We start from the raw sequence: 12,826 nt of genomic DNA, 5'->3' as shown, positions 1-12,826 counted from the left end.
AAGTAAATACCATAGACATAATCATAAAGATAATGAACAAAAATCTTTGTTGGAAAAAGTCAAATTCGTGCGAAGTAATAAAGCTAGACTCATACGATCTGCCCAAAAACTAATTTTCACAGCGAAAAGTCAAAAGCATGTTGTTGGAGAAGGAGCCAAAGAGGCCAAGAATCCATCCATATAAATTCTAGTTATAGTCCGTTGCTGGTGTCTCTTGCAATCCAGGCTTTGTGGTTCAAGGACTTGGGCTCCCTTTTATCAGTACATATCCAGGAGTTTTGTGTTCTTTTCTTTTTTTTTTTTTTTCTTTTTTTTTTTTCTAGAACCTATTTATCATACAGACTAACTCTACTTTTTGGAAAACAGTCCTCACTAACTCCTTTTGCATCACAGAAACCCCGTATTAATCCATCCACCAAGAAGTTGAAGGTGAATTTGTTTTCAGGAGGAGGAAACGTTTAAGAATACTTTATAAGAAAACGGCCATCAATGTTTAAACACTGAGCTTTTTATTTTTGCGCTCGGTTTTCTGTGTAATCCGCGGCTGATGCAAGCACTTGGATCCGGTGGGGATAAAAGTGTTCACGCAGAGAGGCAGTGTTTCAAGCAGAGCCGCCCCAACCTCACCTACTGTGAAATCCATTGCTGCAAAGGGGCAGCTGACGGCTTAAGATGAGCCCACAGGCAAAATTAAAGCCATAACTCTTATTTCAGCATGACACTCTAACGCTCAGCGTGTGTAATGGTTTTTCTGGTGGCGCACCGAGAAAAAGGAGGCTTTGTTTTTAAATATTCTTCTATCATTTCATCTTCACTGCTTTTCTTGTCCTTCGTGTTTATTTATTCATCTCTGTGCACTTTCCCGCCCATAGACTGTCCTGGAAAACTGCTCTCGTACGAGTACGCGAGTATTTTTGCAATTCTATTTTTCTTCCTCTTCTTATCTGAAAATGTCTTTTTTTTTTTTTTTTTGCCCACAGCCAGAGGTACTGTATGTGCAACCCTGACGTGGTGCAGCAGTTTCACAACCCAGACACCATCTTCATCCTGGCCTTTGCCATCATCCTCCTCAACACTGACATGTACAGCCCCAACATTAAGCCAGACCGCAAGATGCTATTGGAGGACTTCATCCGTAATCTGCGAGGTAAGGGGTCCGGCATTACACATAAGCCGCTTGTAAAAATGAAAAATAAAAAAAAAAGCACACCGAGGGAGTTAAATGACAGTAATTAGTCCACATAATCGGTTAAAGTGAGGAGGTGACTGATGATGTGTATGTGTTTCAGCTCAGAAGATAAAGTGTTTTTGAGCTGGATTTTTCACGCTGTGGGAAAGATTCTGAAACAAATTCTGGGAGAAAAAAAAAAAAGGAAGCCCTTTTGTTTTTTCTTGCTGTTTAATTTTCTGGTTTAGGGCTTTTTAAATGAGCTTCGTCACAGAACGGGAATATGGAGAACTGAAAATAGGGATGTTTTTAGAAAGAGGATTAGGGCCACTGGAAAAAAGAAAAAAAAAATCTGACTTTAATCTCAGAATTCTGACTTTTTTTCCTCAGAATTCTGAGATTAAAGTCAGAACTGTTTTATTTTTTTTTTCCCCAGTGGCCCCAGTCCTTTTCCGTATAATTTAGACAGTCTGTCTCCAGAAAAAATATAGATAAAACTCTTAAATATTTGTGCTTCCTCTGCCAAAACTTGATTCAAAAAGAATAATCTACAACGAGGACATTTTGAACTGAGCATGTGTCGATTTTAAAGATGCCTGAAGAAAGTTGTTTTGTAGAATTCAACACAATCTGTCAACCAGTAGGAGGCCCTCCCCGTCATTGGGAAAAAAAAAAAAAAAAAAACAACCTCTCAATTTGCTGAGTTCTCTCTCTGAGCATATATTGATGGAAAACTGTAATTCAAAGTTTTTGAATGAAAGTATATTCTCTATTTTATTTAGAAATCAGACATTCAGATTCAGGAGGACGGATGAAAAGGCACAGAATTCAATTTGATTGAGTCCCTGTGTGAAATTTTCAGAGTTGGTGATGATTTCAGGAGTCATGTCACACACTGGTGTTGGTCCACTGTGTATTGCAGAGAGACATAATTCCCCCCCCCAATTTTAGCCTGTTTGAGGGCCAAGTTGAACTCAAATCTGAAGTGTCTAATACTTACATAAACTGTGTTTCATCCACATTTCTCTGCCAACAACTCTGCAGTACTGTTTAAAATGTGTTAATGCTGATTTTCTGGAGGTTTTTCTTCTGCACATTCTGAGTCCGAAGATTGAATAATAATGAAGAAATATTGGCAAACTATGTTCCAAATCTGCATTTAAGACTCTTGCTGTCAAGTCAAAAATAACAATGGCGCTCATGAATGATGTGAATGACATAAATCACAACGAGCCAGCTGCAGTGTGGGTAGTAAACGACAGAAAACGTCAATCTTCTGAATGAACAGAGCAAGAAGAAGCTTTTATTTTTTTTTTGGGGGGGGGGGCGGGATTTTTTTGGTTTCCTCCCAATTAGGGAGCGGCTCTGCAATGACAGAACGGTAGAGGTATCTTTAAGTTTATTTTGCGCTCAACTGGAAAGATATCCATGTGGTCATAATTATGGAGGTGTACAGCCAACACGAACAGATTGTTAAGAGACATCATCAGTCCGCGGTTCATAAACATCACCGACTAATAACTGCATCCTATCGCGGTAATATATGCACAGCAGCTGTCGGAGCCGCGGTCTGTGGCTTACACAGCAGCTTGCTTCCACTGCTGATTTGCAAGGCATAAAGATTGTTTAACACCAGAGTCTACGTTTTTCAAGTCGAGCCTGTGACGTGCATTCAACTCCAGTTGGAGTCTAAAACTTGAGTCACGAGCTTTTATTGGGAAAATTAGCCAGTATTGCAAGGTGTGCAACTGGAGAAGCACAACTAGAAACGCCTGTACTGTTTTCTATGTCAGAAATTACCTGTTGCGTCCAGAATGCGTCAGCCAGTAGATGCTAACTCTCTAGACGTATTCAAGAACAATGTGTGGATCAGGAGGATTTCTCAATGCCATTGTCCATGTCAGTTCGACATTGTTCTGCGAGTATAATCAATTACTCATTAAATCCTGCCGCTTTATAAGCTCGTGCCCTTAATTTACGCTAATTGCTGGAGTAGTGACACTGCCACAGCAAATCGGCAAGGATAAAGAGTAAAAGCAAAATGTAGTAAATGTCCTCATTAGTAGTGAAAATATGCATGCCTAAATTTTATTTAAAATGAATTCAAGAAAGCCGTTTAATTCTCTGCGTTCTATCATATTTCCTGCTGTGGACTCTCGCTCTGAAGGAAGGCAGTAAATTTGAAAGTAAAAAAAACAAAACAAAAAAAACAACCCAGCAGAAGTAAATGTCCAACCATTTTCGGCTTGCATTCAGTTGAGCCTGCCCGCATCAATTTAAGAGATAAACATGGCGGGTTATGCTTTCCCCCCGCTCACCCTAGGAGCTCCACAAATTAACTTACTGTGACACAAACCAAAGAACACCTGTAAATCTTTTCCCCGGCATGCAGACAACTCCTCATTCGGTGCATGTTGAGGAAGAGACGCGAGCCTCTTGGTTTAGCTCTCGCTCCGCGTAATCAATCAGGGACTGCTGAGGTCGATGCAGAACAACTCCAGTGCATTCATCCCGTCTGTTCCTCACAATCAAATTAGCTTGGAAAATCAATTCCAGCATCTTATGCAAATTAAAATATGCCACTCTCTTTTGGCCTCTCTATTCATCTTCTGCCTAAATTTTTCCCTCTGTCTCTCCATGCATCATCTTATCTAACCTATCAATGCGGCGCTGTCTGTTTGCTCCGGTGTCTCTTCATGTTTTGTATTCTGCCTCTCAACCTTTTGTCCACACTTGTCCTTCTCGCACGCTGACAGAAGAACAACTCACTCAGCTGCCTGGCTGGGGTGAAATGGGATTCAAGCCTCTAAAATCAGCAGGCATGACGAACGGTGGAACCTTTGTTAACTAATTTAGCAATAAATTAACCGAGTTTGCAATAATAATCTTCTGAAATTAATCTAGTGTGTCACAGTTGCACAGAATGAATCATGTTTGTATCTAGTAGTTTTGTGCACAGCCTTTTTGCATTTCAATAACTTCTTGCATAAGGAAACTAACAATATTACAAATTTAATCTTTTTATAGAGGTGGGCTTAACAGAGCTCCGTAGCATATGCTTGTCGCTTATTTTAGCATGGTGTTTTTCCCACATTAGACTCCTTCCTGTGTCAATTGTTAGCTCAACTCTCTTCAGACCATTTTTTATTTTTTTTTGCAAAGAAGCTGTGCAATTATATGATTTAGTTATGTTTTTGTATGCTTGTAAATAGTGCAACCCATTTATTTCATTTTTATGTGGCAGAAGCAATTTTGAAAACTGGCATTTTGAAAACAAGAGTTTAATTAACCCTAAATAGAGTTTAACCTAGAACAGTGCTTTCGCTATTCATCGGACACAAGCTGTCACTTTGAAATGAATATAACAGAATGCGTTTTTGAAAACATGCAGAGATTATGTCAGGTTTAGGTGCAAGACAATTTTTTTTGATGTTTTCCAAACAGAAGTAAACCATCTCTGGTCACAAGCTGTGCTTACAAGAAATCCATTTCATTTAACGTAATACAGTCTTTCAGGCTGACCCGTGTTAGTCCAGATGTCCAAAAAAAAGTCTCACTTTGTTGCATCCCCAATTTGTAAAACACAGTAAATAGACCAAGTGTTTTATACTCAAATGGTTATGAGGTAATTAGGGGTGGCAGTGGTAAAGTCTTTACGAATTCAGGTGACTTTTTAGTGACGTTCTGGACAAATAAAAAGAAGGATGATGTTTTGTGCCGAGGTTTCATCACTCAAGTTATTCCCTCTGATATTCAAGGCTTTTCTTTTTCTACAGAGTTAAACAATTGGTTTCGCCACGCTGCGCTTCTCTGCGTTCGGAGACAAAGCAGGAAGGACTGGGGATGCGGGGGGTGGAAAAGCCAAGAAATAGATAACGTAGGAGCCAAAGTGTTTCTTATTAATTTGACACTTGGCACACATTTCCCTGTGGCCATCTCCTTTTCACCCACAACGCCGTGATGTGCTGCGAAGTCTCAGCAGTGGCCCCTTCGTGACTCACTGGCATCGCCATCGGTTGTGGCGCGGCGGCTTCGTTTTCTCCAGACAAATCCCGCCCCATTGAAAAGCCAACGTACCACACAGAGGAACACAGCTGCGTTGATATAACGGGGAGCGTTCGGAGGGCACACATTAAGCCTAATGACATGCAGCTTTACTTCTGTCAAACTGCTACTTTGAGCTGCGGTACGGTCTGGACGTCAAATATTCTAAGAGCAAAGTGTTACCTCCCAATTAACCTCTTCGCAAATTACTCTTAGCTATTATTTAAGGAGACAGAAAAAGTTTTTTTTTTTTTTTAAAGTATGCTGTTAGATTGAAGAAGTTTAAAATTCACTCATTTTATTTTTAAAAATAGATTGCATCCATTTGCCCACTGCTGTCTTAGGTGTCGACGATGGAGCCGACATTCCCAGAGACATGGTGGTGGGCATCTACGAAAGAATACAACTGAGAGAGCTGCGCTCCAATGAAGACCACGTCACCTACGTCTCCAAAGTCGAGCAGTCCATAGTAGGGATGAAGACGGTAAGGACGCAAAGTTTAAATTTTTTTTTTTTCCGACAACCTTTTGGCCAGAGGAATAAATCGAGTTTTGCCGGAACGTTTTCTGTGCTAAATAACCCAGTCATTATTCATGCCCTTATCACAATCACTTACCACATTTATTACTCATTAAACGTCTCATTCATTAACACAAGTCATTACTTCATCCAGATACGTCATTAGCCGTCGCTATCATCGGGCCTCTTAAATGGTTTAAATTAACACAAGGGGTGCTGTTGCCAACCAGTGGCTACGGCGCCCATATGGGGGATGCAGCTGCTCCCTGTGGAGTTTGGCAACATTAATAAATATTGTGGAACTCTGATTTTTGTAAGAAACAAACCCAACTTCATCTTATTTATTTTAAATGATGGGTTTAGCTTTACAATAATGCAATTATAAGACATAACCAGCTTTAAGAAGAGAAAGATTACTTTTTCCTGATTGGCACAGCTGACGGTTTTTATTTCAGGTCTGTGTTTAATCAGTTAGCTTAAGGAGAAATGCATTTGAAGTCTCAAGGAAAGACTCATAGAAGTAGTACAGGAACGGTTTCAGAGATTATTTTTCTTTTTTAGACAGAAGAAGTCAGATAAAGATACACTGACAGGAACGTTTTGCTTTTTAATTGAATGATTTTACCGTTTTCTCTGGAAATCATTGTTTCTGGGTTTTACTGATTACACTGAGCATCTAAAAAAAAACAAATTCGGATTTTGTTTGAATTTTAGGTAGAAAGCAGTTAACCCCATGTCTTTGTTTAAAAATTACACTGTAAAAGTGTCAGATATTTTTTCCAATAGTGCAAAACAAGCCAGCTGTCAGTAAACAATAGTGGTGTCATCTATCTGGGTTTGAGATGTTCATAGGGGTTTCATGGTCCTGTAGTTCTAATCAATTTAGTAAGTCCATTACTAGGCCTCTGAAATGTTACATTAGTTAAAAACATGTGGAACTAAAGGCACACCATCAGCTTCATCCACCCTTTTTTTTAAGTATTTTTCTCTTTTTCATCCATTTTATGTAATCACAAAAAAGACGACTGAAGGTATAAATTCTTGCTTTAATCAGGCTCGAGATTTAATGTCAGGAAATTCCCAACTTTCCAAGTGACACTGAAACACTGACGTTAAATAATTGCACATGCCCTCTTGGCTGGTGGCGTTTCAGTCTCTCAGTGATAGATGAGTAGCTGTGAGATTATAGAAGGAGTGCTGTCATACCCAAACAGTGATGGATTGTCCTGACAGGAAGTGAACGTTCTCTCGCCAACCGGAGCAGTCTTCCATAAAAAGAGGGAGACTTTGATAAAGTTTTTTCCTCTTCTTTAGCACGGTTATACCATCCTCCGATGACCAATCTATCATGCTAATTATCTTTCATAGCTGCCTGGTAAAACATTTGTCAAGATTATTTGGATCCAAACAGTGTTTGGATCCAAATAATGGCTTTACATCTAAAGGATTTAGGTTTACTTGGACAACAAGGACGGTCATGCAAAACCAATTCAAAAACTTGAATTAGTGTTTTGTAAACACATAGGTAAATCAATACTAACTTTTCCTATTATTATTATTGGTCCTTACTGAAGTAAATTTGTTCAACTTTATTTATTTAGGTGTATCAGAGGAAAGCAGATCGAATAAAAATATCCAACAAAATTTTTTTTAAAATTATTTTAATGATGTAGGTACTGTACTGGCTAAACAATAATACCTATTTAGGATACCCTGCCTAGAATTTTCCTTTTAAATTGATAGAAGAGGCATTTCAGTCTAATGAGGTTTGTACATGTTTTTCTTTTTTGTTGTTTTTGACATTAGTGTAATGAAAAGGCTTGGGCTGGAGCCCTTGTAGCCTGCAGAGATGAGATCTGAGGGATCCGATGAGAAGAGTGTGGAGAGGGTGAAAACAAGATTGGATATCACTCTCCAAAGGCATGAGCCGTAATCTGGTTCAACTTGGAAAGACACGTAAAGCTCATAAGAGGAATAGCAACAATTTAACAAAAACAACAAAAAAAAAAAATGTACAGACTTGTTTGTTTTGCGCAAGAGTCTAGCACTGTAAATATAGACATTTAATTGCAAGGACGCGTTGAAATGTACTGTTTTGGTTAATAATTTTGAGTTTTGAGCTCTCCCTGCCGGGTCAACAGTTTGTCAAGCATCTCTGTATTCAGCCAGAAGTAACCCTGGAAGCGGTCACTGCAGGTGCAGCGGCCAGATGAGCCTAAAATGTCCAAACCGCAGTCTTGCCCTAAGGATATTGTCAGCCTGCACCCTTTTAGCTGTTGCTCCTCCTCATCAGTAAAAGTTATGCCAGGGTTCCCCTCTTGACAGTTTGACAGATGCTTTCTGCACCTGAATCTGCAGCTGGACAAACTTCCTGGTTATTATCTAGTCGGCCCAGCAAAACATACCAAATTTAGAGTCTGATTCCCCATGCTCTGTATCCTCCCTTGCCATTATGTGTTAAAGCATTCATTTTTAGGTTTTGCTGCAATTAATTTTTTTACTCAAGATCTCTGGGGATTTTTGGAGAGATGAGACCAGTTTTTTTCCCACGTGCTCCGTTTCTGAGATTGCACATCGTGTAGGGTGGTATAGGCTCTCAATCTGTTTTGTTGAATCACCCGAAACCCTCTCAAGTCATTTGACGAGACACCCGTTTCCCGTCTGCAGGTCCTCTCCGTCCCTCACAGAAGATTAGTGTGCTGCAGTCGACTTTTCGAGGTAACAGACGTCAACAAGGCACAGAAACAGGCGGCGCACCAGAGGGAAGTCTTCCTCTTCAATGATCTAATAGTGGTAAGATTACTGTCCCGGAGTTTTTAAAGAGTCTTTTTAGGTTTCGTGTATTCTCCATCTCAGGTTTGTCTTAGAGGAGTCCTCCATCACTGTCACTCTTTAGAACCAGCACAAAATATTTTAATCTTTCATCAAACAAGAAGTCTATGTTCTTCAGTTGCTTCCTACTACAAAGATTATGGATACTACTTGGAAGAAGAATTTAGGCATGAATGAGCAATGACAGCATCTGGAGGTGAGGGGGGTAAGGAAGTAATTTAGGGTATTCTCAATAAAATAAAAGTCATTAGTGACTCCAAGTGTCTTGTTGCTTTCCTTTCTTTCCTCAAACGCTTGTTCGTGCTTCCCCTCCCCAGTTAAAAGCATTAAAGCTGCTCTTTTCGCTGCGACAGCTGCAGTGCACCACCTCCTCTGAAAGCTTCTCAACTGTTATGTTGTTTTGTAACTCAGAACTCTTGAGCTGCTTCTTCTAATAATAGATGGTGGCAAATGTGGCGCACCCTCCGAAGAAAAGGTTGGCCCTCCGCAGAGCTGTCGCAGAAGCCGATCATAAATTTCCAAGCGATTTTTAAAGTTTCGTGAAGCATTGAGTGATATTTTTTTAATGTTGGGTATTATTAATGTTGTCATTAAGAGACACATGCGGATCATTTATCCAAAGTATCTAACTGCACTAATAATTACGTCGAGTACTGATCAGTTCAGCAAGAAGCACTGCGGCGCCGCAGCCATTTTCCCCCTCTTTGTACCACTGACGAATAAAAGTAACTGGGATCTGCAGGAACCGAGGTCAAAAAGACTATTTAAAGTAGTTGCTGAAACATGTTTGCTGCTAAAATCAAATCTGGATTTTTTTGTTTAGCTGGAATTAAAAGTTACAAGTGTTGTATTTTTTTTTTTCCCAGAGAAACTTTTTCTAGCAACAGAAAGCAGGGTAGGAATTACCTTGAGAAAAATCTTCCCAAAGAGGGAAAAAAGGACAGCAATTTGTATTTAATTTGTCCCCTGTTCCAGCAACCGAACATGTCATGAGGTGTTAAAGTGCCAACGTGACGTATCTGTTTGATACCACTTGCCTGGAAAATTCCATCAAACAGTATCATTGTGAAACAGATTTGCCTCATTTTTCTCCATTTGGAAGGTCAGTGAAAAAGCTTCACGGCATCTCTGACACATCATGATGTAGGTTCGCCACGGAGGTATTTGTCATTCAAATGATGCTCAGCTAGAGACACTTCGAAGGTTAGGGTGAACATTAATACTGGCTGTCTGCCCTTTAAATTAGTTTCAAATGACAAATAGTATTAAATAGTTTCTGAGCGGCTCTCTCTCCCCCCCCCCTTTTTTTTTTCTTCTTGCAGATTTTGAAGCTCTGTCCAAAGAAGAAGAGTTCTGCCGCCTATACTTTCTGCAAAGCTTTGGGCCTACTTGGCATGCAGTTCCATCTTTTTGAAAATGAATGTAAGTGACCATTATGTCCTGGCTGCTTAAAAATAACTGGGAGAGTGGAGCAGAAAGCGCAGTTCTGCAAATGCATTTGCTTCAACGTCCAGCAAATGGCTCCATTTAAGGTTTGGGACCATGACACGCAATACCTTTGAGACTCATTTTAGCCTAGACACACACGACCATCAGACAAATGTGAGGATGCATGCACCAGTGAAACTCGTTTAAGCATATAAATGTTGCAAATGAGCAACAAATGCTATACATTTCATTTCCATTTGCTGGACTTGAAGGGCATGTTTGCAGTCACCTCCAAATATACAGCCAGTTTTGATAAGCTATTAAATGTTTTTGGAAGGTTTAGAAATGCTGTTTAAAATTTAAAAAAAAAAATTAAAAAAATCAAAGTCTTGTTAATAGCAGTAGAATAAATATAGTATAAATTTATCGCTGATTTAATGATTTGAATAAAAATACATTAAGCTAGAATCAACACAGACCGATGGAACATTTTGAAATTTAGCAAATAAGAGGGTTTTTTTTTTACTTGAAACCGATTGGTTATGTGTGCAGCAACACCTTAGCTTCTCCCCCCCTCACTACTGAGAGCGAACCAATCTCTTTTGAACTCCACAGACTACCCTCATGGAATCACGATCCTCTCCCCGTATGGCTCGGACAAGAAGCAGGTGCTCCACTTCTGTGCCCAAAGTGCAGAGGAGCTGCTCAAGTTTGTGGAAGACCTAAAGGAATCGATCGCAGAGGTGTCGGAGATGGAGCAGATACGCATCGAGTGTGAGTGTGTTTTCACAGAGATGCTTGTTGACTATTAAAAAGGCAGTAATCACACTCTTTGTTCGACTTGCGCCGACGGAATAGGGAGAATTTATTTGTCGTTGCTTCTTAAATGGAAAAAGATCAGGTTTAAGGTTGATTACTTAGTCATTTGTTCATACTCTGCACCATTTTCTTGCAATTTTACCAAAGCAGACATTTTTTGTTGAGCAAGACTGTTCTCATATATTGTTGTTAAAATAAAATAAAAACATGCAAATCAGAGAAATTCCCTAAGTCAAAAAAAATCATTCAATTTGTTCAAAACTCTGTGGCTGTTATCGAAGCTGGATAGGGTTAGATGCTTCTCAAAGTCTCCAGACAATAGCACAGTTTTACCTCGTCTCTACTTTGACACGTATGAAAAGCCTTCGCATCAAGAATCAGTCCTGGCAGAGAGCATCAAAGAAAGCATCCCTGCTGGGATTTGAAGCAACCGCCTTACCTTTCACAGTGAGGGATGGCCTGCAGCCGAGAGAATAAAGATGAACAAGATGGTGAAGACAGGCAGATGTTAAGAAATGGTTGTTTATCCCTAGAAACTAGGGGGGAAAAAACAAAACAAAAACAATTAAAACTTTGCAGAACAGCTGCAGTGGATTTTATTCCCTATTAGTTGAGCATGAACGTTTAAATGTGTTGCCTTTTGAAAGACAGGAGCAAGCGGGTTAATGTTTTCCTTCTTTGACATCACAAGTCAACATCATCATCATTCTTTTTTTTTTTTTCAAATTTATCTCACGACGATGATGATGATGAGGTTGATTGTTTTTCTTCTTTGCAGGGGAGCTAGAAAAGCAGCAAGGAGCCAAGACACATTCAGTTAAGAGCAATGGGACACAGCTAGAGCTGCGCAGCAAACAGGGCTCACTATCAGGTGTGTGCATGGAGCTGGGAGTAGAGAGAGCAAACTGCTTTAAAAAAAAAATTACAAGAAGTGATCAACTTTATTAACTGAAGAAATGCAAGGTAAATTTTCAAACAGGTGACTGTTAGCAGAAATACCCTATTATGAACTTAAGAATTTTCATGTCATTTTTGTTGACTTTGTTGTATTTCTGGATGCTGATAAAGTCCTTAATTGTTGTGCTGTGTACGTATGGAATCATGGAGTTATCTTTAGATTGCAGATTCCTAAAAGCTGCGTAAAATTCTGTTGCGATACAAAGATATAAAGAAAACATCTGATCGCGCCAACATTTCCTACACGTTTCAAACTGAAACCGAAACTAGAAACTTTGGAACGATCCAGCGAACAATCATGAGGAACTGAAGAGCTTAAATACCGAGGCGGAAATGACAAAGCAGTCCAGAAGGACTAATCGGAGGCAAATGGAAAACAGCTGAGGGATTAGTGCAGCCAAAGGAGAATCAGGTGATGGGAAAACAGCTGTGGAAGGAGGCAAACCGGCAGGCTGAGGGAAGATCAATGGTAAACGCTGGAGAAGAACCGAGAGACTACAAACCGAGGGGAAAAGAGAGTCTAAAAGCATGAAGAACAAAATACATGAATAAATGAAACTAAATACAAGGGGAAAAAAACTGGTATGGTTGGACTTTTGCCATAATAATGACTATATATCTCAAACACATCAGGATCAAGACAGAGCTATTTTGTAAAAATTAAAATAATATTGCTGCAAAGACAATAAACGAGCCCAAGAAACTTACTACAATTTTTTATTTTATTTTTTTTGTTCTTGCAAATTGTGCAAAGCACAGAGCAGGTAGAGGCAAGCTGGCCTCTTGATTTGATTTGTAACTACATCCCAATTTGGACGCGTTAACACCGACCCATTTTATTCCTCCACTTTAACATTCACAAAATGTCCACTTTAGCTCTGTCTGCATATTTAACGTCTCAAATTAAGATACTGCAAACATTGCACGGATCTTGCCGCCAGCGTGCCGTTTACTCGCCTGTCTCCTTTCCTCTTCTAGGAAACACAGAGATAGATGAAAGAAGCGGACACAATGCAGTTGAGGTAAGTGCAGTTGAGATGGGTCAAAGTTCCCAACAGC

At 39.6% G+C, this 12,826-nt stretch overlaps 1 protein-coding gene across 3 annotated transcripts in view; it reads left to right on the top strand.

Annotated features, from left to right (window-relative positions):
* Window positions 1-12,826, top strand: part of iqsec3a (IQ motif and Sec7 domain ArfGEF 3a) — an 84,887-nt gene that overhangs the window by 69,623 nt on the left and 2,438 nt on the right. For all 3 annotated transcript variants that reach the window (XM_007564046.2, XM_016677364.1, XM_007564047.2), the window contains exons 7-13: window positions 981-1,147; window positions 5,557-5,696; window positions 8,399-8,524; window positions 9,886-9,985; window positions 10,607-10,765; window positions 11,589-11,681; window positions 12,746-12,789. In XM_007564046.2, the coding sequence (XP_007564108.1) occupies window positions 981-1,147; window positions 5,557-5,696; window positions 8,399-8,524; window positions 9,886-9,985; window positions 10,607-10,765; window positions 11,589-11,681; window positions 12,746-12,789 (829 nt within the window). The remainder of the gene's footprint in view (window positions 1-980; window positions 1,148-5,556; window positions 5,697-8,398; window positions 8,525-9,885; window positions 9,986-10,606; window positions 10,766-11,588; window positions 11,682-12,745; window positions 12,790-12,826) is intronic.

Source organism: Poecilia formosa, unplaced genomic scaffold (assembly GCF_000485575.1).
Source record: "Poecilia formosa unplaced genomic scaffold, Poecilia_formosa-5.1.2 Scaffold154, whole genome shotgun sequence".
NCBI classification, from domain to species: Eukaryota; Metazoa; Chordata; class Actinopteri; order Cyprinodontiformes; family Poeciliidae; genus Poecilia; species Poecilia formosa.
The sequence above is the reverse complement of the archived record's forward strand: the minus strand, read 5'-3'. Positions and strand labels throughout refer to the sequence as shown.